The sequence below is a fragment of the Peromyscus eremicus genome, chromosome 5 (assembly GCF_949786415.1).
Source record: "Peromyscus eremicus chromosome 5, PerEre_H2_v1, whole genome shotgun sequence".
Taxonomy (NCBI): Eukaryota; Metazoa; Chordata; class Mammalia; order Rodentia; family Cricetidae; genus Peromyscus; species Peromyscus eremicus.
Window position 1 is genome coordinate 97,706,578 of NC_081420.1, and position 22,676 is coordinate 97,729,253.

Here is a 22,676-nt window from a genome sequence, read left to right on the forward strand (position 1 = left end):
CATCTGGAGTCATATACTCCTCTTCCTTGAAGTGAGTCATTTTGCTGCTTTAAACAATTAACGAGGTTAAGAGGGAGGCGCACAAGAATTGTCGTTTGGCTTTTCAAGGGAGGCAGTCTAGGGTCGTGACTGCAAGTGTGGGCTTTGAAGTCACGTGTCTTAGCGGTCAACTCTGGAGTCCATCATTTGTTGATAGGTGACCTTGGCTAATTTCACCATCTAGGTTTCAGCTTCTCCATCTGTTAATTGTGCTTTCTCTGTTTCTTTCTGAACAAGGTCTCACTCTGTAGCCAGGAATGCCCTTGAATATGCGACCCCTGGGATTATAGGTGTGTGCGGTCACATTTGTTTTGAATGTGCTATATGAAGATGAAATCAAATGGGTACCAAACATCTCACACCTTGTCCATCACTCAGTAAACAGTGGGCTTTATTCATGTTACTTTCTAGAACTTCTCAGTCAGTTTTCTGTCCTCCACAATCCATGCCACTGACAGGGCTAGCCTACATAGACCCCGAGGCTGGTGTTCTCCTGTGAAAGATTCTGGAATGGCTCATTATTGTCTGGATGGGTGTCCTTAGCCCCTTGCAGACATTTATGTATCTCCTCCCCCAAAAAAATACTCCAATTTGCCCCAAGGCTTTGCATAAACGCTTCTGAGTAGACAAACTGCAAATGTGCTCAAGCTCTGTCATACTTTGTTCTGTTTGTTCCACATCTGTCTTAGGGTTTCTACTGCTGTAAAGAGTCACCATGATCACAGCACAGCAATTCTTAAGAAGGAAAACATTTCATGGCTGGCTTACAGTTTCAGAAGTTTAGTCCACTATCATCATGGTGGGACATGGTGGCATGCAGGTGCTGGAGCTGAGAGTCCTACTGCTGGAGCTGAGAGTTGATCGGCAGGCAACAGGAAGTAAACTGAGACACTGGGTGTGGCGTGAGCATCTGTGAGACCTCAAAGCCCACTCCCACAGTGACACACTTCCTCCAACAAGGCCATACCTCCTAATAGTGCGCCAGTTACATTCAAACTACCGCAATGTCTAAGCCTTTTTTATGACTGGAAACTCGGGGTTTAGTGGTGGATCTTAGTGGGAGCTCAGGTCCTTTGGGGACATCACTCAACTCTCTGCAAACACAGTGGTCCAGTCAGGACTGGTATCCTACACATGGCCTCTGGTCTGGAGACTCCAGCCCCAGCTCTGCTAAGAGGTCACCAACGCCTTTTCCAGACTTACCGCCCAGTCAGAAGGTCACCTGCCCCTCCCAAATGTCCCAAGCACCATATATAAATGCAGCCCATTTCCACCTTCCACACCAACCTTCTGACCGACAACAATTTTCCTTTGACAGAAGAACTGGTCATTTCCTCCTCTGTGCTTCTATTTTACCACCTGGCTGTATGGCTTGTGGGGTCATTTCCTCTGCGCAATTGTGAATTCTGAAGAACTGAGCCATCCTATTTCCCTTTGTTTCTCCCCTTGGTCATTAAAGTGTCAGCAATGGGTCAGGGCTCAAAAATAATATCTACTTCATGGTCAATAGACATATGAAAAATGTTCTGCCTCACGGGAAAGGCAAAAAACACAAACTAAAAAATGAACATTAAAAAATCTGCTAGATTTGGCAAAAATAAAAGCATGGGTAAGAGGCTGGGAGCAGCATGTTCTACATTTGGTGAGGGTCTGGACATAAACTGGTATAAACATTCTGAGAGATAATTTGTGAAACGTATTAAGACTTTTAGTTACATTAATGTCATGTGGCCCAGCGATTGCATTTCTGGGAATTCAGTCAAAAGAAACAGTTAAGAAATTGATACACACCGTTGATGACAGTGAAAAGCTAGGGACCGTCTAGTTAAGAAATTGATACACATGGGACCGTCTAGTTAAGAAATTGATACACATCATTGACGACAGTGAAAAGCTGGGGGCCATCTGCCGGTAGGGGAGTGGGTAAGTCAACTGTGCTGGAGCAACTCGGTCAAATCAGTCAGCAAACATGACCTGGGAAGAATATTTTCTCAATAATTCATGTTAAAAGTGATGATTATATGTCTTGAACGAAAACAGCTGGCAACAAAAATCGTGTCAGCCCGTGAGAGGGGGAGGAATAAATAGGTCTCGGGAAATCACTGGAAAGTGAACATCAGAAATTTAGCGGTGATCATCTGCGAGGTGGGATGATGAGCCCTCCTATCTTTGGCTATTGGTTTTAGAAGGATGTTATCTGGGTAAGGTCCGAACAAGGTGGGCTTACACTCACTTTAGTGAGAAAGCATTTCTTCCTAAAAGCATATAGTCATCCATTCTCTCTCTCTCCTCTCTCTCTCTCTCTCTCTCTCTCTCTCTCTCTCTCTCTCCCTCCCTCCCTCCACTTTTCAGAGCTGGAGTTTGAACCCAGGACCCTGTACATGCTAGGTAAATGCTTTACCCTTGAATTATTCCCCAGCCATTCTCAAGTCTGTTCTCTGCCCTTCCCTCTTCCCTCCTTCCCTCCTTCCCTCCCTCCCTCCCTCCCTCTTTCCCTCCCTCTCACACATGGGAAGTTACTACCTATCATCTCCAGAGGCAGCCATTGTTAGCAATTTTCTGCATGTCTTTTCAGATATATTTTATGACTAAACACCCTTTTGTTCGTATTTAAATTTTTTCTTATGTAAATGGTGGCACACTGTGTATGTAGTCTTTTCTGTGCCGCAGGGTGTGTGTGTGTTTCTGTTTTTATCACAGGTATACACTGACAGAATGTAGCGAGGCGAATGGTTCTAGAAAAGGCATGCACTGAAGAATTCCAGTCCTTTGAGCCTTCTTTCTCAAGTTGTTTTCAGTTACTCCAGTTCTTGGTCATCACCACAGACAAACACTGCCAGCTCTTTGACATTAGCTCCCAGTCCCTGTGTTGAGATCTCTAGATAATCCACTGGAGCTAATGTTCGGACATCATCTAGTTCACGAGGGTGAGAAAGGCTCTCCTCTCTCACCATGCTTCTCTCTCACTTTCTTCTTTCCATCCTCCCAGCAGAGATGACTTCACGGTGAGGAAAACATTTTGCATTTAGACCAGACAAACACAGCTGAGCCCTGAACATGTGTTTTGGGTACAGTTCTTTTTAATACAGAATTCATGTCCCTAAGAACGATCGCCTTTCTTCACTTAGGTCTTCAATCTAGCAAGCACAGGCTCATCCGCAGACACACAGCCATGGGCAGGGGGTAGCCTCTTAAACTTCCCGTCAGTTTTCTTTCTCAGAGGCAAAGCCCTCCTGGAGCCACCTGTTCTCCAGCTCACAGTCCTTCACTGAGGGAAGTGGGGGCAAGTGTAGAAACACCTGGAACCCACCTCACAGCCTAGGAGTTTGACTGGAATTTTTCTTCCGTTAGTTTATATCCGTGGCCCACTTGTGCTCAAAAATGTATCTCACTAGGATGTACGCCCTTTGAAAGCTGCTTAAAACCTTCCAGCTTCTTCCAAAACCTTAGCGCTGGGTCTGTTTCTCTTGGGTTGCCATGAGGTTAGATGCTCCCTCACTCCCCAAGACATGATTTTCTTTTTTTTTTCTGGGCTTTTCTCTGTGTTCATGTAGGGACATAGTTTGTGGTTGTATAGTGAATAGGAGAGATTTGGTTGCTGCTATGCGATTCCCTGTTACTCAAGCCACAGGTCTAGCTGTTTGTGGAGGAGGAAAGCTGTGGGAATTATAAGGCAAACTGACTTTGTACTAGGGGAACAAATATACAATTTTCATTGTTCTCAAGCAATGTGTACCAATAGTCTGTCAGGAAAAGACCACACCGCTCTTTCTGAATATCACCTCCTTAAGACTCAGGGAAAGGTCTCAGCTCAGACCCAGGGCACATAGACAGCTACAAGGAAACAGGCTAGCCCCAGGGCACACACACACGTGATTTGCAGTTGTACAAGGGAGGAAGTTCTGCAAAAACAGAGTCAGAGAATGGGCAAGTTTAACGTTTCTAGATAGTTATTTGCTAATAGATGAATTTAATGTTTCCGGGTAGTTATTTGCTTGTAAGTACTTTTCTCTGACATGAAAGGACACATTCTCCCCAACAATGATGCTCTAAAGTATTTGATAAGATGATTCCACTGTGAAATACTTATAGAAAAAGGTGGACGGAGAGGAAAAGGCAACATTAGAACCTCTATTCTACAGAGCTCTGTATGGTGTGTGTCAGTGGATTCAAAACCTTAGGGCCTCTTTCTCTGTCCCTCACTACTTCTCTTTTTTTAAAGAAAGACAAATACAAGACCTTCAGACCCAGTACCAGAAAACATTTATCTTTCCATAAGCTGTTTGCCCCGGCTCCTTTTGTCTGTCAGACAGCAATTAAAGTCACCATTGATCAAGTTCTTACTTTTTCAACAGCTGTTTTTCCATATATTATCCTGAACAATCTTCTAGATACCACTGCTGTTATTCCATCAAAAGAGAAAGAACCACCGAGCAGCAGTGGTGGTGCATGCCTTTAATCCCAGCACTCGGGAGGCAGAGTCAGGCAGAGTCAGGCAGATCTCTGTGAGTTGGAGGCTAGCCTGGTCTACAGAGCGAGATCCAGGACAGGAACAAAAACTACACAGAGAAACCCTGTCTTGAAAAACCAGAAAAAAAAGGCTCAAGGGAGTTAAAGAATGTACCCAGTATGTGAAGAATTAAGACTTGATTCCTTAGCACGCACACTCTACAGCTCTTCTGAGCGGCTGTTCTGCATAAAAGCAAATGTGCTTGTTACATGGCCCTGTCAACCCCAGATAGTGTCTTCTCTGACAGATGTGACCTGATTTAATGTGCTATCACCCAGAGACAGGTTTCTTTTCTCCTCCAAAGCATGCAATTTAGTATGAGTACAGCAACATCATTACAGCTGCTAGTTACAAAAGACACACTCCAAATGGGATCCTATAGACAGTTCTACCATGACGGACATCTGTCCAGTCTCTGTCTTCTTACTTGTGACAGAAAAAAGGAAATGAGCTGAAGAAGATTACGATTTCCTTCCTGATGAAAGTCTCACTGGGGATACGCTGAGGAGTCCACACCATACATCATGATACATGTATTTCTTGCTTTGTTTATTACAGACAGCTGCTCATTTCATTTTGTTACAGCTCAACACTGAACTGTGGCTGTTTAGTGTCAGTGCACAGAACAAGAGTAAATGCTTTAATCTCTTAATGCGACATGAGCTGGGCTGCTGCTGCTGCTGCTGACTATGGGGAAGAAGTTAAACGTCTTCATGGAGAAGGAAAAGGGTGATGTAAAGGAGGAAATAATTGACTTCATGCTCCCTCTAGATGACAGTTATTATAACTGCACACCTGAATAACAATTAATAGAAATTTCCAAAACTGATTAAAAGTCGGGACAAGTAGAATGGAGATGGACAGGCATGCACACAAAGGAATTGTTTTTGGACAGCTCCCTTTCATTGCCAAATGCTCGCCCTTCATTGTGGCTTTAACTTATATGGAAACTAATCATATTTGACCAGTAGAGTTGTCATCCTAGACTCGGGGAATTGCTGACCCAACGTTGAATCAATAGCTTTCCCTCTGTCGCTGTTGGTTGTATAATCAATGTGACCTGGTGGAATCTGTCATTCATTTTGAGCTTTGCCAAAATCAAAGAGGTCTCAGGTGGGGGCGGGGTAGGGTGAGCACCTCACCGTTCTCTGTGAAATGCAAACCTTTGCTTGCAGAACTCTCAATCTTAAGGCCACTGGCACCCTCTTGTCACTTAGTAAGTCACTTGGGGATGGCTCAGAAGAAGCCCAACTCATGTTGGAATAACCACAACTTTTACATGGTGAAAGGGAAGATGCTCCTTATAAAGGGGTAGAATTGTATTTTCTTCCTGTTCCTTCATTCTTAAGGTTTTTTAAAATAGATTTCCTTTTTCAAAATTAAAGTCAAGACCAACAAAACAAAATAAAACAAAAAACAAACCCCCAAACCCTCTCTGCTCTCTTATTTCCACTATTATTATTATTATTATTATTTCCACTACTATTCTCTTGTAATTGATTGTGTATTAGCACCTACACAGCACTAGAACAAAGTTAAGAGGATAATCAGTCAATGAGTTTAAGCTTTGAAAGAATTATTCCACCCTAACCCTTCAAAAGCTGAGATACATTTTGAAGAAGAAGAAAAAAAAAAGAAAAACTAAGCTTAGTTGTATTCAGAACCAAGTTAAACTTCATATGAATCACACGTGGAACACAAACAAAGAAGGACTTAAAGCCACAGACCTACTAGGCCCCTACGACCTAACATTAGTAGAGGCGGGTTGAGGAAGAAAACTAGAAACCAAAAAAATAGGGAAGGGACGTGGGTCAAGGTCCCTAAGAAAGGCAGCTTCTCCGCAAGCGGCAGGAAAGCTGTGCTATTCCTGAAGCTACAGTCTACACGTGCTTGTGTCATGGTGGAGGACCTGGTAGTGTAACGTGGAGACTGTCAGGCAAGTGCTGCTGGCCAGGCTGCCAGCCACACAACAACTGGAACCTGACTTTCCCAGTATCCACACGGGAAGGGAGGCACAAGACTCGACTCTGGGCTGGTGATCACCGTCCAGGCAAAGGCAAAGTTGAGATGGCCAGAGAGGGAGGTGGGAGCTCTGAGAATGAGGCACAAACACACTCCACGCCAGGCTGACTCATTATTGAAAATGCTGAACATCTGGAAGAGCAGCTGCAGACAATCAGGCAATTAATTCGCTCCTGAACAATCAACGGTGCCAACTGAAATTGATTAGAAAGTGCCTCCGAGATCCTCAGAGAGCTGCAGAATGGGATAATGCACCCCAAACCAAGCCTGTGAAACAAGGGCAGGGAGATTGGAACCAAGAACAAGCATTTATGAATAACTAGTTATGAGTCTTGGAAGTGAAAAATACAGTCACTGAAGATAAATTAATTTTTTTTTTTTAAAAAAAAAAAAGGTGGACAGTCTCTGCTTGACTACTACCAGGTCCTCCACCACAACACAAGAATGTGTAGAGATGGGAGAAGTCTTAGATTTGCCAAAACCCAAGACAGAATTTGTAAAGTAGAGCATACAGCTGAGATGAAGAGGAGAAAGGATGAACAAGAAATAAAATAAAAACAGCTATGTAGGACAGTACAAGGAAAATTCTAGTACACACGTTTGTGTGTGTGTATGTGTGACTCTGTGTGGATGTGTGTATACGTATATCTGTGTATATGAGTATATATATATATGCATGTATATGTGTGTATCTATGTGGGAGTACATGTATATGAATGTATATGTGTGTGTCTCTGTATGTATGTGGGTTATGTGTGTGTGTATGTATATGTTTATGTCTCTCTATGTGTGTATGTGTGTGGGTTATGTGTATAGTCGTGTGTGTATGTGTATTTTTTCCTTAAAGCAGGAAATAGAAGAAGCAGCAAAGAAACACTTTCCAGATTTTAAGTCTCAAATCTTCTGATAAATTAAAGAGAAATTTAAGAAAATCAAGGATAAAAAATTTTAAAATCTACAAGTAAAAAAAGGCGAGTTGCCCTTGAACGAGCAATAATCCAAACTAACAGAGAGATTACCAGCAACAGTTAAGTCAAGAGGTCAGTCTTCAGAAGAAAGGAACACAAGAAGCCATTGGATGGAATGAGACACTATGGAAGAATTTAGAAACCTGTAACTTTATGAAAAGAAATACTAATGGAGCTGGGCTCCATGGTGCACGTCTGTAGCAACAGCAACTTGGGAGAATGTGGTGGAGAGCCTGCTTGGCCTACCAAAACCTCAGTCATCCTGGGCAAGAGAGCCTATCTCAAGGTAAACCAAACAAGCCAAGCCAAACCCACCACCATACAAAAAACATGAGAATGAAGTAGGAAGTTATGGAAATAAAAGAGTCAGGAAACTACTTTGGTGTGTAGTGAATGGTTAATCCCTGACTGACAAAAACATCAAAATTTCCAAGGTCAAGAAGAGACGATTTGAATTCTATACAACATTTAAAAGACGATGAGGTTTTAGAAAGGTCAAGATATAGTGACTGTGTAGACAGGCCCCTGTCTTATTCTTGAGGAAGGCTAAAATACTAAGTTCATTCATTATTGTTAGAAAAAGATCTAATTTTGCTAAGGAAGTAAGGATGGCCACTTAAAGAAATAATACGGATAAAATCTACAGTGTTCGAATGAGTACAGGGAACTGAATACAAAGAGGTGCATGTTTGGGGTCACTGGAGAAAGCAAACCCTAGCCCAAAGTGAGAGGGGGAGGGGGAGCCACAGCCACAGCCACAGCACACTGTAAAATGTGAGTTTGGATGTCGTAGCTTGTACAATGGTCTTCACAAAATGTCCACGTCTTAATCCTTGATGCCTGAAATGTTATCAGAAGAGGGTGATTAAGGATCTGGGGATGAAGGGATTGTCCTGGACTATTGGTCTGGGCTCAGCGTCATCATAAGGATCCTTTAAGGGAGGCAGGTAGAGCAGAATCAGAAAGAAAAGATGCAGGGAAGGGAGATCAGAGAGCCAGAGAGATGTTGCTGGCTTTTTTTTTTTTTTTTGCAGGTGTCGGGAAACATGTCCTCCCCTAAAGTCTCAAAAAGGAGTAGGCTTGTTTAGACAAATGACCTCTGAAACTGTCAATTAACGAATTCATTTTATCAGCAACAGAGCATTAGTTTAGCTGATCTGTCATCAGCTAGCTGAAAATCCAGCTCATGGCTGGAGAGGTGGCTCAGCGGGTAAAGCCTTGCTGCTCTTGAGAAAAACCCATTTGGTTCCCAGTACCACACTGAGTGGCTCATAACTGCCTGTAACTCCATCTCCAGGGGATCTGAAACCTGCACACACACACACACACACACACACACACACACACACACACCAATAAAAATTACAAACTCAACCCTATACTATTTAAATTATTCTAAACAAATCACAAAAACGAAATCAAGGGAATAAAATGATATATCAGGTAGATAGCAATTAAAAATTATTCTCAGGAAAAAAATAGAATTTAACTCAGAAATGATAAACAGAAATTAAAATGAATAATCTATTATGGAAAATGAGTAATAGGGACAAATAAAATTCATGAATTTAGACACCTTTGTCAATCTGCTTTGAAATACATGGAGAGAATATTGATACAAGGAAAATGAACAGAGACCTTTTAATAAAATTCTATTAGAATTTGGGCAAATGGTAGGAGATATGAACAATATATTTATGAGATTGACTTGATAGTGTAAAGACACAGAGTGTCTGCACTCAATAATTAGGTAATGTATATTCTTTTTTGGGGTCATATGGAGTACCTAAAAACTAACCACATGCTTTGTCTCCCGAAGACTACATTTAGAGTATGTTTATCCAAGCCATGTGTTCTAACTTTAATGTAAATAAAATTACTCATTAAAATCCAGGACAAGGAAAAATGTTGAGTTAAAACTACCTACCTGTACTTAACTCACAAAGAGAAAAGCATAAAGATGCTCTCAGACTTAGACTAACAAATAATACCCTGCAAATCAGAACATGTGTGATGTTACATGTACGTTGCGCTACATAAAGAAAGTGATTCTAGGCTCTGACTGCCCTACCAGATTGAAACTGAAAATGCATTAGTTCAAGTGGAGGTGTTTGAGAAACAGCACCACAGTGGTGAAGAAACTAGATGGAGAGAGGTAAGACTAAGAGTAGAAATTAGCAAATGACCTTTTTCAATCAACAAATGTAAGGGTTGTTTTAGAGTCACAGGAAAACTGAGTGGAAATCTCAGGATTCCAGTGTAGTTCCCTATTCCCACAGAGAGGGAAGGAGGCGGAGGGGAGGAGGAGAGGAAGAAGGATGGTGGACGGGGCGCTGATGTGGGGACTCTGGTGCAGCACTGTGGGAGGAGAGGTGCTGGCTACACAGTCGGGGGCTCCGAGACTTTCCGCTAGTGCTTCTCTGTTTCACAACTTCCTCTGTCAACGACATAATAAATTCCGTGTCTCATTCAAGCCCTTTCTCAGTGTTTTCTTCAGTCTCTTGGCAACCTACTCCAGAGCCTTACCATGGCTGGGCCAGGAAGAGGATAAATATTTACTAACCCGTGAAAGGACAGCTGACTTTCTTCATGTAAAAATAGGTATTACTAAGTGTAATATATAAAGTATCTACTTAGATGGGTTAGAGGCATATAAGACATAAGAGTCAACGTTGTTCAGCTATCCCTTGGAACACTGGCCATATCAGGCAAGGCTGTGCTGTGGAGGCCCAAGGAAAGGAAAGGGTCACAGTTGAGGTAAAAACTAAAAACATCTTTGAAAGAATACAAAGCCCATTATAAACAATGGGTCAGTATACACAATCAATAACATCTAAAAATAACGGGTAATAGATACATGACAGCAAAGGATTCTGAAATCACAGATGCTGAACCTCGGTGGTAACGAAGGAAATACAAATAAAAACTGCAGCGACATACCATTTCAGGTTCATGCTGGCAAGACATTAGGAATCTGACTAGACCAAGTTTTAGGTGTTAGAGAGAAAGCTCAAAGACTTCTGGAAGGGCGCACTGATACAATTTCTTTGGACCCAACAATTCTACACCTTGGTGTTTGTCCACTCTGCATAAACCCCAAGTTATGACTGATGTGTACAAAGTGACAAGGATTTTGTTCACTGTAGTACTGTTACAATAACCCAACTGTCAACTTGTAGGAAAAAGAAACAATCATAATATCAGTAAGCTGAATACCCACGGCTAAGCTGAGCGAACAGACATATGTGTGTGAGCATGGATAGCTGTTGGAACTGAACACTGGGACTAAGCAATAAGTCGGAAGGTGTCACATACAGTGACATGACTTAGATAACATTTTAAAGCAAAACTCACCATATAGTATTTATAAATATTATTATGTACTAATATGAAAGTATGGCTTGGATACACACCAAATTCATGACATGGTTGTCTTTGAGCAGAGAGGAAGTAAACAACACTGTCTAGGACAATATCTGCTCTCTTATTAACATAAAATCAAGATCCCTTTGCCATTTTGATGTTCACTCATCAGGCAAAGGGAAGCAGCACAGAATCCCATGAAAAAGGTCACGGGGCTGGGGTCAAACCACTGGGGATGGAACCAGCTTGCCACTTCTTCCACAGCAACTGAACTGGTCCTTACCTCTGTGCCTGCCATCTTAGGGCGACTACAATAGATTTGTAGTAGACGTAATATTATCGATAGAATTGCAATCATAAATAATGAACATTTGCCACAATGAGTTTCATCTTCCTGTCACCACCATAACTGCCACACCTGTCACTAGGCACTGGAAATGAAGTGCGGAGACTGTTATCATTGGGACGAGACAGATACATAAAGAAAAACAAGAAGAAAAGAGGACCCTGCTGAGGTAAGGGAAGGGTCCAGTTCAGTGCCTGAAGTTCTGAGCTGTGAATGCCCAGATCTCCTGTGCGCCATCACCGTGTGGCTCAATGAGCAGCCAACAAAAAGAAATGTCTTATAAGAACAAACCGTGTTTGAATGAGGCATCAGAACGTCCATTCCCAGGGTCCAGCAATTCTACATAACAAACCACAGTGGCTTCTCACTTGGATCACTGAGGCAAGAGGCCGCTGCAAAGTGATCTCACTGCCAGCTGACTCCCAGGGTCTTACTGATATCTGATCAGAAGGCTTTGAGCTAACTGTAGCCAAGGCCAAATTAGAGTCGAGAGTGTAAGGAAAAGGATTCCAGATGCTTCCAAGCAAACGCAAAACAACGTCCTTGTTCGGCCCAGCCAGGGACAGCCAGGAAAAGAAGCCACATGTCCTCCAGATGAATGCTGATGTTCTCAGGGTCCTGGAGATGCTCCCCAGGCTCACTTTGTTTCTGCTGCTCAGAGTGAACACGGGTAATCTATCTTCCTGACATTGCTCTGTCAGGACGACCTACCTTCTGTCTAAAGAGCCTTTCCTCACTGATTTCTGTATCCTTCTATACCTGAGGCAATTTACTCTACTCTATTTCCCCAAATAAGTCTGCTCCCCGGCTGCCCTCAGGGCAGGATGGTATTCCAGGTCTTATGTTTTAAACATGAAATGTTTCCCCCACAAACTCCTGTCTTTGAGCTGGTGGTGCTGTTTGGGATTATTATGGAACCTTTAGGAGGTTCACTGGAGGAAGTTTTATAGCCTGGCTATCAAATCCTCCACTTCCTGTGTGCAATACAATGCGACCAGGCAGCTTCTGGCTCCTGCTGCTGGGCATTTCCTGCCTGTCATCACGTCTTTCTCACTGTGGTGAACTCTAGCCCTCTGGAACTACAAGCCAAAATGAGTACTTTCTCTCCTAAGCTGCTTTTCTCAGTTATTTTCATAGCAACAAAAATAAAACCAATACAGCAGGTGTTCTAAAGCAATGGAGATCCACTATTCCTTGGGTTCGTCATTTTTTAAAACCCAGTATAAGTTAAAATTGTACAGATATATAAATGTATATGCATATACCACATACCATGTATACATTCTTTCATTCCAAACTCTACAAAGAGGTCTCAGTTAAAAAAAATCCTTTAAAAAAAAATCTAGTATGTATTTCTGGGACATTAAAAATGTCTCCAAACTGTCATTGAACTTCCTGACATCACCTTGAGAGAAGGCTTTCCACTTCTCATCTTCTGACCCCCCAGGTGTGTGCTTCTCGCTAAGGGAGAATTGGATCACAGTGGTGGCCATGAGGTGTGTGGCCCTGCGTGATGCAGGTCCCAGACGGCTGACAGCAGGGAGCGTCTGGGGAAGGACGACATTTGCTGACAGAGGAAAGAAAGTGACCCTCCTATCAGGACAGCCAGCAAAGAGAGACTGTGGGGCTCCCGAATCTGCGGCAGGCTTGGTGAGGGAGCAAGCAGCTATTAGCTGAGACTTTCCTAATGCTTGGCAGTCTAAGAATGGGTTTGAAGCCTTAGCACTGAGGGTCAGCTTGAAATTTAACAAATGGCATTTCAGTTTCTCTCAGTTTTCTAAGTTGCCATAATTCAATTTCTGTAACGTTAATACATGTTTATTATTATATCCATGTCAGGAAATTCACAAAACCCCAGCTGCCACATGAAAGGAGTTATTTTTCACCTATGGTAACCACAGTTGAGACCACTTCAGACTTGTACTAAACTCAGCCAACACTGGTTTGCAGGAGCAGCCCTGCAGCAGATCACTTGTATCATATGCTTGGCTCTGATGTAAGGAAATATCAGACAGCTGAGACATGGAATCACGAAATCTTTGTGGGACAGAAAACGTCCTGTTTTAGGAAGTCAGTTGGGCCACTCACTATATACTCATACTAATGAAGAAAAAGATCATTTATGTAGTGTATGTGTTGAAATGTACCATAAATTGTCATAAAAAGGCGTGATCTGGGGGCTGGAGACATGGCTCAGAAGTTAAAAGCACATACAGCTTTTGCAAAGGACCTGAGCTCCCAGCACCACATTGGGTGGCTCACAACCACCTGTAACTCCAGCTGCAGGGGATCTGGTGTTCTCTTCTAGCTTCTTCAGGCACTTGCGTGTATGTGCACACAAGCACACGCATGCACACACACACACACACACACACCCCACTACCACAACCACCACCACCACCACTGAAACTTTTTGAAAAGAAAAGTGAAATTTAGAGAGATTAGTAAACAGGAGGGAACAGGTGCTAGAGTGTCCTGAAGCTTCCTTGAGTAGCCTGTGTCCTTCCTGGGCTCTCCTCAGACCCTGCCAAGTCCACCCCTAGGTTCTAGCTGGATCACTGACCTCTTTCCTTTTCTAGTATCAGCTTCATATTGGACCAGGAAGCAACAGTTCCTAGGCAAAACTTCATGATTCCTATCAAATGCAACCATGAATTAACTGGGTAAATAGGAGTGAATCTTTTGGAGTCTTTTTCTTGATAGGACTTTCCTCTACCGATTATTAAATAATGTTCTCTAGACAAAATCCGCAAGATCTTAGGGCCTCATGCTGAAAACAGCCATGGCTGTATATAAAAATGGCTGTCTCGGCAAGGAATAAGGAAAAATGATACAAATGAATCATCGTGATGATAAAGGCTGCTAACTGGGACCAATGTCCAGTGAGCTGTTTTAAGACAGGAGAAAGTGATAATTCTTTTCAATAGTGATTGCTATAAAATCAATAATATTTGATTTTTCAGAAATATCTGAAATGTTCGCATGAACTAGCAGCTCCCATTCAAATCCAATGTTATCTTTTTGGAACAACAAACAAACAAACAAACAAACAAACAAATAAATAAATAAATAAAAGAGGTTGCAGGTGGCTAGCATATCTAAAATATAGTTATGAGATATGAAGGTCTGAGACAGACTCATTTTAATATATATATCTTTGTCCTTGTTTCTTTCTTTAATTTCCATTTTTGGCATTCACTATCTTGTGTGTGATACATCCTTATAAGATTTATTTTATTTTTTAGTGTGTGTGTGTGTGTGTGTGTGTGTGTGTGTGTGTGTGTGTGTATTCACAAGTGCAGTTGCCTGTGGAAGCCAGAAGAGGGTGCTAGATCCCTTGGAGCTGGAGTAAGCCATCCAATATGGGTATTGGGAACTGAACTCAGCAAGGACTCTTAACTTTGGAACCATCTGTCTACTCCTGATACATCTTTATAAAATTGCACTGAAATACTCTTTGAAGAAAGGGGAGAACAAAAACAGGATAAACATATTAAGAAATGCATGTCTAAGGGGAGTCTAGTGAGAAATGATTCCAGCTACAGAGACAGTGTTCTTCAGAAGGCTTGGAGCTGGGTGTAGGTGTGTCCTGTGATAGTGAAAGCTGGTTCCCTGAAACATCTTCCCATATGGGGTCATATGACACGTATCTGCTTGCTTACCAGATATACATATTGTACTTCTTGATTAACAAGAGGATTACAATAAGGAGAATTAAGGATGGGAATGACATGGTTTCATACTGCTTAGCCATGCAAATCTCTGCTGCTGGCACTCATCTTTAAACACATGTTGCAAAAACAGGGACACTGGACATAAGCCAAAGCTGTGACAGCCCAGGACTTACTCACCATGCGTGCCCGAAATAATGCGGGGATAAAGGACTGGTTAGATAGCTGGAGAATTCTTGAAGTATCCTTCAGGACGTAGATATTGCCAAAATCAACTTGCGTGGGATGTATGAAGATAACCGGGCCTTCTCCAATACTCTGTATATGACATGCCTGAGTTCCACAAGAGAAAGAACACAGGGCCAGGTGAAATGGCTCCCCTTAAGACGGGTGAAAATAAAAGCTGCTAGTCTCCTCTAATAAAACCAAAGAGACAGGAAGGGTGCTGATGTGAGCTGATGTCCCTTCCCACTAGTTCTCTGTGGTCAGAGGGACATGGAGCTCTGAGCACACGTAGTCAGAAATGTCTGTCTAGCCTGGAATGCCTCCCTGGGATGGTCAGCTTCCCTGGGCCAGTCCAGGGTCACACAGTAGAGAAAACCAGACTCTTGGAGCCATGTGTCCCACTCAGCCCTTCGGTCTCAAGAACATGTAACATGATGTTAAATGTCAGTGCTTCGAGTCGGATGTGTCTGAGTTCGATACCCAGTCCTGTCACTCTGATAACAGTTGACAGGCAGAGCTACTGCACGCAGCTGTGCTGGGTGGTAGTTGAAATCCACACTATGAACTATGGGGCCCTTGTCTTCCTAAAGCACGAGCTGCCTTCTTACCAGGTGCGTCTGTGCAGGGGCTGGAGTGGTCACAGTGAGCCACAGGGGGTTACTGCCCTGCTGTGGATCATCTATAGCATCTTATGCAGAAGTGGTCCGAGAAAAGCCTAGCTCACTGTGCTCTGTAGGCAGTCAGGATCAGCTCACAGGACGCCACCCAGCTTCCAAGTGAACTGAATGCCCAGGGAGACAACCTCCATCAAGACTGCCTTGCCTGGAGACTCTTAACATCTCCAGTAGGTAAACGTGGATGACGGTTAATGGGATTGCTCTATAGGAAAAGATCTGGGGAGTCGGGCATGAAACCTATCTTGTAGCCTGTAGGTGACCGAGTCATGGTGAGACTTGGCTTTGCTCTGGGAACAACTGAGGAGCTTGTTAAATATACAGATATGTTGACCAAGGAAATATACTAACTGTGTATGTGCGTGCATGTGCATGCGTGCATGCATGCGTGTGTGTGTGTGTGTGTGTGTGTGTGTGTGTGTGTATGTTTGTATGTGTGTGTGTGCGTACATGGATGCATATATGAAAATTTGGCACACAAGTTAGGTTTAAGAGCAATTACTATACTACCTTACAACTTTTGGCTGCATCTGCATAGTTTTCCTAGGTAATGCCACACATGAGTTTTACTACTGTAGAATGAAAACATAAAGCCCTGTAACTACAGAAACCAGAGGATACACAATGATGACATGATGTCAATGAAGAAGATAAAAACTTTATGGTGGGGAGGGAGCACGTGACTTCAACTGTGATTCTGAAAACTGACTTACCAGAGGGGTGTCTTGGCTCCCAAAGACCGAGATGTAAACTGTGGATCTGTGTTCACCGGTGACCTGGGTCTCCAAGGATAGTGGTATGTTCACAGTGCTGTGGGGGGAGATGACCCCACAGGGGGCAGGGCTGGAAAGCAGTACAGCCGGTGGATTTTCACACAGCTGCAGAGAGAAACCAGGAGATAAGCAGGCCATATTCACAGAACAATTGTCATATTGGCTTATTTTGAAACAACTGTCCTTCTGCTTTCATGGAGAGTCATTAGGAGTATGTCATCATTTAGAGTAGTCCATGGCATAAAGGACACCAGGTTAAGCACAATGCATATGAGGCAAAAGGTCCTAAGTTCCCAGCACAGTGAGATGCAGAGATGAGCACAAAGGCATTCTGGACAACAGCCTTTCACGGCCAAGGTCTACAGCTGGTCCCTGTGCCTTCACGCTTCATTTCCCGTTGCCGTAGACCTTTGCACCCCATTAATGGAGGCCATGCCCCCAGCGGTTCCTGAGCACGTGGCCCTCGTCCCACCTGCGATCCCTTGCGCTTGTGATCTCCTTCTTGGCCTGCTCTTCTCCTTGACCTGCCTCAGGTCCTTTTTCTTGAATTTGCTCCTGTTACCTCTCCCCCAAAGGCTGCAGAGTTGCGGCCTTGCTCCGAGAGCATCGAGTGAAGTCCTCTTCTCAGCACAGGGCCACCTGTATGCTCATCTCTATGGGCTGGATATATTTTCGAGCCTGGCTTCTCCTTTTTTACAAGCCCAGTTTCCGGCCCAAAGCTTACCCTGTAGGTCTGGATGATTCTGAAAACCTTACTGGGGACCTTAGCTCTCAGCAGAAAGGCACAGCATGCAGCTTTCACCCTTCTGGAACATCCCTACCCTGTCTGCATCTGGCCTGGCCTAACATAGCTTAACATGTTCTATCTTTATGTATCACTCTTTTGCTGAGCCCCCCGGAGCCTGAGACAAGAGGGAAAAAGTCTGTGATGCTCATCTTTATCCAAATAATGATATTTTGTGTGCTGTAGTTTTTAAAATTATTTTAGTATCTTAGAACATGTGGCAAAAAGAAAATACTAAGTATCTTGATGACTGAGTAAACTTCCTCTTCCATTTCGCACCCAAGGCAGGTTCTACCTGGTTCCCAGCTCCCAGTGGTGGAAGTGCTTCCCTTGACCCTTGACCCTGGACATAGACTCTGCTCTGAGTCCTTGAGATGACCATGCACAACATAGGGCCCTCCTCCTCTGCTGCTGGCTCTCTGCTGGATGTGTCCAATAGCTTGGTCCCTGGTTTCTGCTTGTCTTAGAGAAGCCGGCATAATAATTCCAATTTCCCCTCCTACATGATAGCCCTTTGGCTAGTGAGAGGTAGCTATCTTGTCCTGGTTGAGCCTTCTTTGTTCAGTCAAAACACCTGAGGTGGCTCTTCCCATGACTGAGATTTTCAGATGACATGAGTTACATTTTGGTTACCCTAAACATGATGCTCCGCCTTCCCCCAAGTTCTCATTACAAAAGACGAAAAGAACCGAAGATAAAACTCTGGCCATGTTTTGACCAGTGCCTACCAGATTCCTTTAGCTGTGTTTCTCAGATGCAACCCAAATCTTTATTGATTCTGTGGTCCCCACAAAACACTAACACATAAAGCTTGGCAGTGGTCTGAACGAGAAATGTTCCTCCTAGGATCAGGGATTTGAACACTTGGTCCCTAGTTGGTGGTGCCATTTTAGGATGTGGAGCCTTGCTTGAGGAGGTACACCATTGGGGGTTTGTAGCCTCTCTCTACTCCAGATCACTCTCTCTGCTACCTGTGTGTTGAAATGTGCTCAAGTAAATTTTGCTCCAGCTGTCTGCTGCCATGCTTCCCTGCCATAATGGACTCTTACCCTCTGGAACCAGTAAGCCAGAATAAACTATTTCTTCCATAAGCTGTTCTTTGTCATGGTGTTTTATCATAGCAACACAAAAGTAACTAATAAAACATCCCAATTACCCTCCCCCATGAATTTAGACTGTAGTCTGTATGCACAGAGCTAAATTTTAAACCCCAATGCATTCTTGGTAAACTGTATATCATTAGTGACCTTCTGCTAATCTAGTCTATATAAGTCTTTCTGAATTTTCTGTATATGTGACCTGTTTGGTCCTCTACGTAGCCAGGTGTAGTAGTGTATGGAAGGATATAGTTCACAGGCATTAAGACACAGTCTCTCTTCCTGTGTAACCCCTAGCTTTCTGGTCTAAATGGTCCACTAATAAACACTTCATTGCCATATCTTGGTGATGCTATTCAGCCATGGCCATGAGCACACAAATGAAATCTCCCAGCTCACTTCCCAAGCTCGGTTAATTCACAGACAATTATCTGCAGGTGCACTTCTGCATGTTGGCTTAATTGACACCTTCCCTTCTTTATCAAGGACAATTTCCCTTGGAAATTAACCACTGTTTACACCTGCAGCTGCTCATCCACACAGACAGCAATCCAGCTGTGGCTTCCTAACCCAACACTAAACTCATCTGAGGGTTAAAAATCAGAAGCACAGGAGGTCCCATGCGCAGGACTATGGCTTCTCAGAAGGATGCTTCTTTCTCTCTGAGGGGGTCCACGGGAAGAAATCTCAACACAGAAGAAAGATAAAGTAACTCACCTGGGGCAGGACCTTATAGCACCCAGGAAGGTCATCACGATTGACAAGCTGGATGGTCTTCTCATATGGGTACTTCAGGAAGCAGCGCCCAAAGTTCACCTCTGTGGTCACCAGTTGGAGGGTAGGCACAACACACCTGCTCGAAGGAGCCCATTAAACAAGTCAAAATAGAGAGCTTGTTTACACTTGGAAAGGCAGAGTCCTAAATGTATCTGTCACTGTCACATAGTAGCTTTTCTCTGATACCTCTAATAGTGGGCACCATGGGGCACAACTGATCATTTCAACTCTTCTGTCCTATTTTCTCCCTTTTAGTCCCCACTCATCATTAGTTAATCGGAAGAGAACTAGAGGTAGACCTCCTTAAATGGCCACCTTTGCTGGGCAGTGACAGGCCTTTCCATTAATTTTCCAGCGTGTTCCTCCTTTGTGAAGGGCCCCATAGCCAAGTTCACTAGGGCAGTGGGTCTGCGTCTGTGTAAAATAGGGCCAATGGCAACTACATGGAGTCTTCACTAGCATTTCACCCATCACACTGTGGATGGGTCAGAAAGCCTCCAGGGACTAACAAAGCTTGAATTATCTAAATCACAATACTAACTAATTCCTATGTGAGTAGCTGTCTGGGATGAGCATGCTCCTGCAGCTCAGCCCAGGGCTGGAGCTACGCCAGTGTTTCTTGCATTCAGCCCTGGGTTGCTGTCCTATCACTCAGTGACCGGGGTTTTGTTTCATGTCTACAGCTCTCAGTGTCTAACCTGCCCTAGGTCACAGTCTGACATGACGCACAAAGATGGAGAGGACTGGTTGTGAGCTACATGGAGCCTGGTTTAGTGCTGACCCTACAAAGTCCAACCTGAGTTAGAGTCAGCTGCTCTTTGTCTCACATCTCAGTTCCCTAGGGAGTAAAATGAAAGCATTCTGGAGACCGGACGGCATTATTCAGTGGGGCTGTTACTCTTAGGACGGTGTGGAGGAATCCAGGAGAGGGGGAATGGACCTGGGGTGAGGGCATGGCAAGAGTCAGTGCTGGTTCTCTCAGGGGATGCCGTGGGCTACAAGTTCTAAGAGAAGCTCTTCTGTTGAGGGTCAGCAAGCAGTTCCCGCAGGTGACGTGGGAAATGGCAACAGGAAGGGACCTCTCTTCAACCTGATGATGAGTGCTCATTTTCAGCTGGCATGAAAATTGTCACTTGACCCCCATGACTTTCTCAAAGCTAATCCTTTGCTCTCTGAGCCAGTGTGGCTGAGAGGGTTTATGATATTTTACATGGCTCACAGCAAACCTTAGCAGGAGACTCACAGTCCCTTTAGGCATTATTATTTTTTACAATTTAGAATAGCTGCAGGGAAAGGAGGCAGAAAGGTGTCAGAAACAGCCAGCACAGAAGTAAAATGCAAGACCAGACCCAAGGCAAAGGCAGACCTCAGAGTGGGGCAGACTGGACCATAGAGCTTTTCCTGTTTTCAGTGAAACAAACAAACAAACAAACGGTCGGATCGTAATGACATTTAAGTAGACTGAGGCAGCAAGAGTTCTAGCTCCTTCCAGGTTAATATTTGTCTCTACTCAAGCTTCAGACACACACAGGGAGGCCAGTTATTATCTCCCCATCAATCAGCATGTCTGCACCTTCTTTAAGGTGTCTCCCTAAGACTCATAGGACCTAATCCCAGATACTGATATGCTAGTTCTGTACGTCATTTTCTCTCTGTCCACAGCATTTGCTTCCACACAGTTCTGAAGCCTGTGTGCTGTGGGAGGAGTGCAGCCCCATTTAAACCTGACTTCAGAGATCCTTACCAACTCACAGAGAGAGAGAGAGAGAGAGAGAGAGAGAGAGAGAGAGAGAGAGGCTGGTGTGGTGCTTGGGAGATGGAGCTGTGAAGAAAGAGTTTGCTGTGCAAACACAAGGAGCTGAGTTAGGACCCCCCCACACACACACACACACACTCATGTAAAACCTGCCTGTGGTGGGGCAGAGAGTGGATCCCGGATGCTCCATGGGCAAGTTCAGTGATAAAGCTCCAAGTTCAGTGATAAACCCTGACTCAAAAATAAGGTAAAGAGTGACAGAGGGGACACCCAAGATCAATCTCTGGGCTCTACTTGTGCACACCTGGAGTGAGTGCATCCCTACACTTATGTGTACACATACATATACAACACACATAGACACACACTTATGTGTGTGCATACCCACAGAGTGAAGACGATACATTTCTATTACTAGAGATTGACAATAGCACCTTCTACTACCTGACCTTGGTATATCAATCACATTAAAAACTGAAAATAAAATTTGGCAACTTGTCACCTACCTGCTAAACCCTTTCAGTTATATACTTGTATATAAGACCCATCAGAGGGCAACACAACGCACACATTAAGCCTTTTGGTCCTTAGGATCTCCACCAAAGGTCCTTTACAAACATTCTCTGTTTTAAAGCTTTGCCCTTTGTGCTCCGGAGTCCATTTCCCATCCCAGAAACCCAAGAGGACTCCAGCATGCAATGTTTAGCAGGCCAATTGCCTTGTGGGAGGCAGCCCGACACTGGGCGCAGGGGGGACGCGGGCAGAGAGGAACAGGTGCACGCTACCTGGCTGTAATCAAGAGTGCCAGCACTTCTTCTCCAATACCCTCCACATCTACCACCAGCGCCAGCTCGTATTTCTGCACGGTGTTGGAGCACAAGGTCACCTGGGAAGAAAAAGGTGACAAGTTGCTATTCGGCAAGGCCGAAAGGCTGGGGACGGGGTGGGGGTGGGGCTGGGGCACTTGAGTCAGCACGCTTTCTAAGCACTTTACATTGTGGGGTCAGGGCATGGTGGATGTTTTCAAAGGCTGGGTTAGAAACCCAATGTTGTTAGCACAATAGGCTGGTTCATTTCTGAGGTGATTTTTATCACAGGAACTTCACACCCACACCAAGGGGAAAATGACCACAGATGGTGAGAAATAACAAACAGACTTGAGTTACTGCAGTGTAAATTGTTCCTTATGCTACAGGCGGCTATCTAAATGATAAAACTTCAATATAATTGAGTAAATAGTACAGGGCATTTTCTCTAACATCAAAGGGAAATGAAAATAATTGTGTATACTTCAGAAACTGGCTGGGGCAATCTGTTTTTTCAAACTAAAAATTTGCCTCCCCTTTTCATTTTCATTATTAGAGCAGAAAATAGGAAGGTCCAAGCCAGATCCACCTGAGGACAATCTCTATCCAGAACATTCTAGCCTCTGTTTGTATTTATGCTGTGAAACTTTGTGTTTAGGTCCTCTGAAAGCCTCGTTACAACTTTTAATTGCTTCAAAATGATTTCTACCGGAAGGGATACTTGTTAGTCTGGAAAACAGCTTCTGGCATGAGCTAAGGGTTTTCTGTCTATAAATTATGTATCAGGTACTAATTAAAATCTTTTTGGTTGCAGAGGGAATTGCTGCATGCAAATCTGAGTCCACACAGACCTGGCTGGAGTGCG

The 22,676-nt window shown here is 43.8% G+C and overlaps 1 protein-coding gene across 1 annotated transcript in view; it reads right to left on the minus strand.

The window, feature by feature from the left end:
• Hydin (HYDIN axonemal central pair apparatus protein) overlaps positions 1-22,676 on the minus strand; it is a 362,311-nt gene that overhangs the window by 187,830 nt on the left and 151,805 nt on the right. The window contains exons 15-18 of the mRNA XM_059264008.1: positions 21,791-21,891; positions 19,190-19,325; positions 16,532-16,696; positions 15,100-15,252 (exon numbers count right to left, since the gene is read on the minus strand). Of these exons, the coding sequence (XP_059119991.1) occupies positions 15,100-15,252; positions 16,532-16,696; positions 19,190-19,325; positions 21,791-21,891 (555 nt within the window). The remainder of the gene's footprint in view (positions 1-15,099; positions 15,253-16,531; positions 16,697-19,189; positions 19,326-21,790; positions 21,892-22,676) is intronic.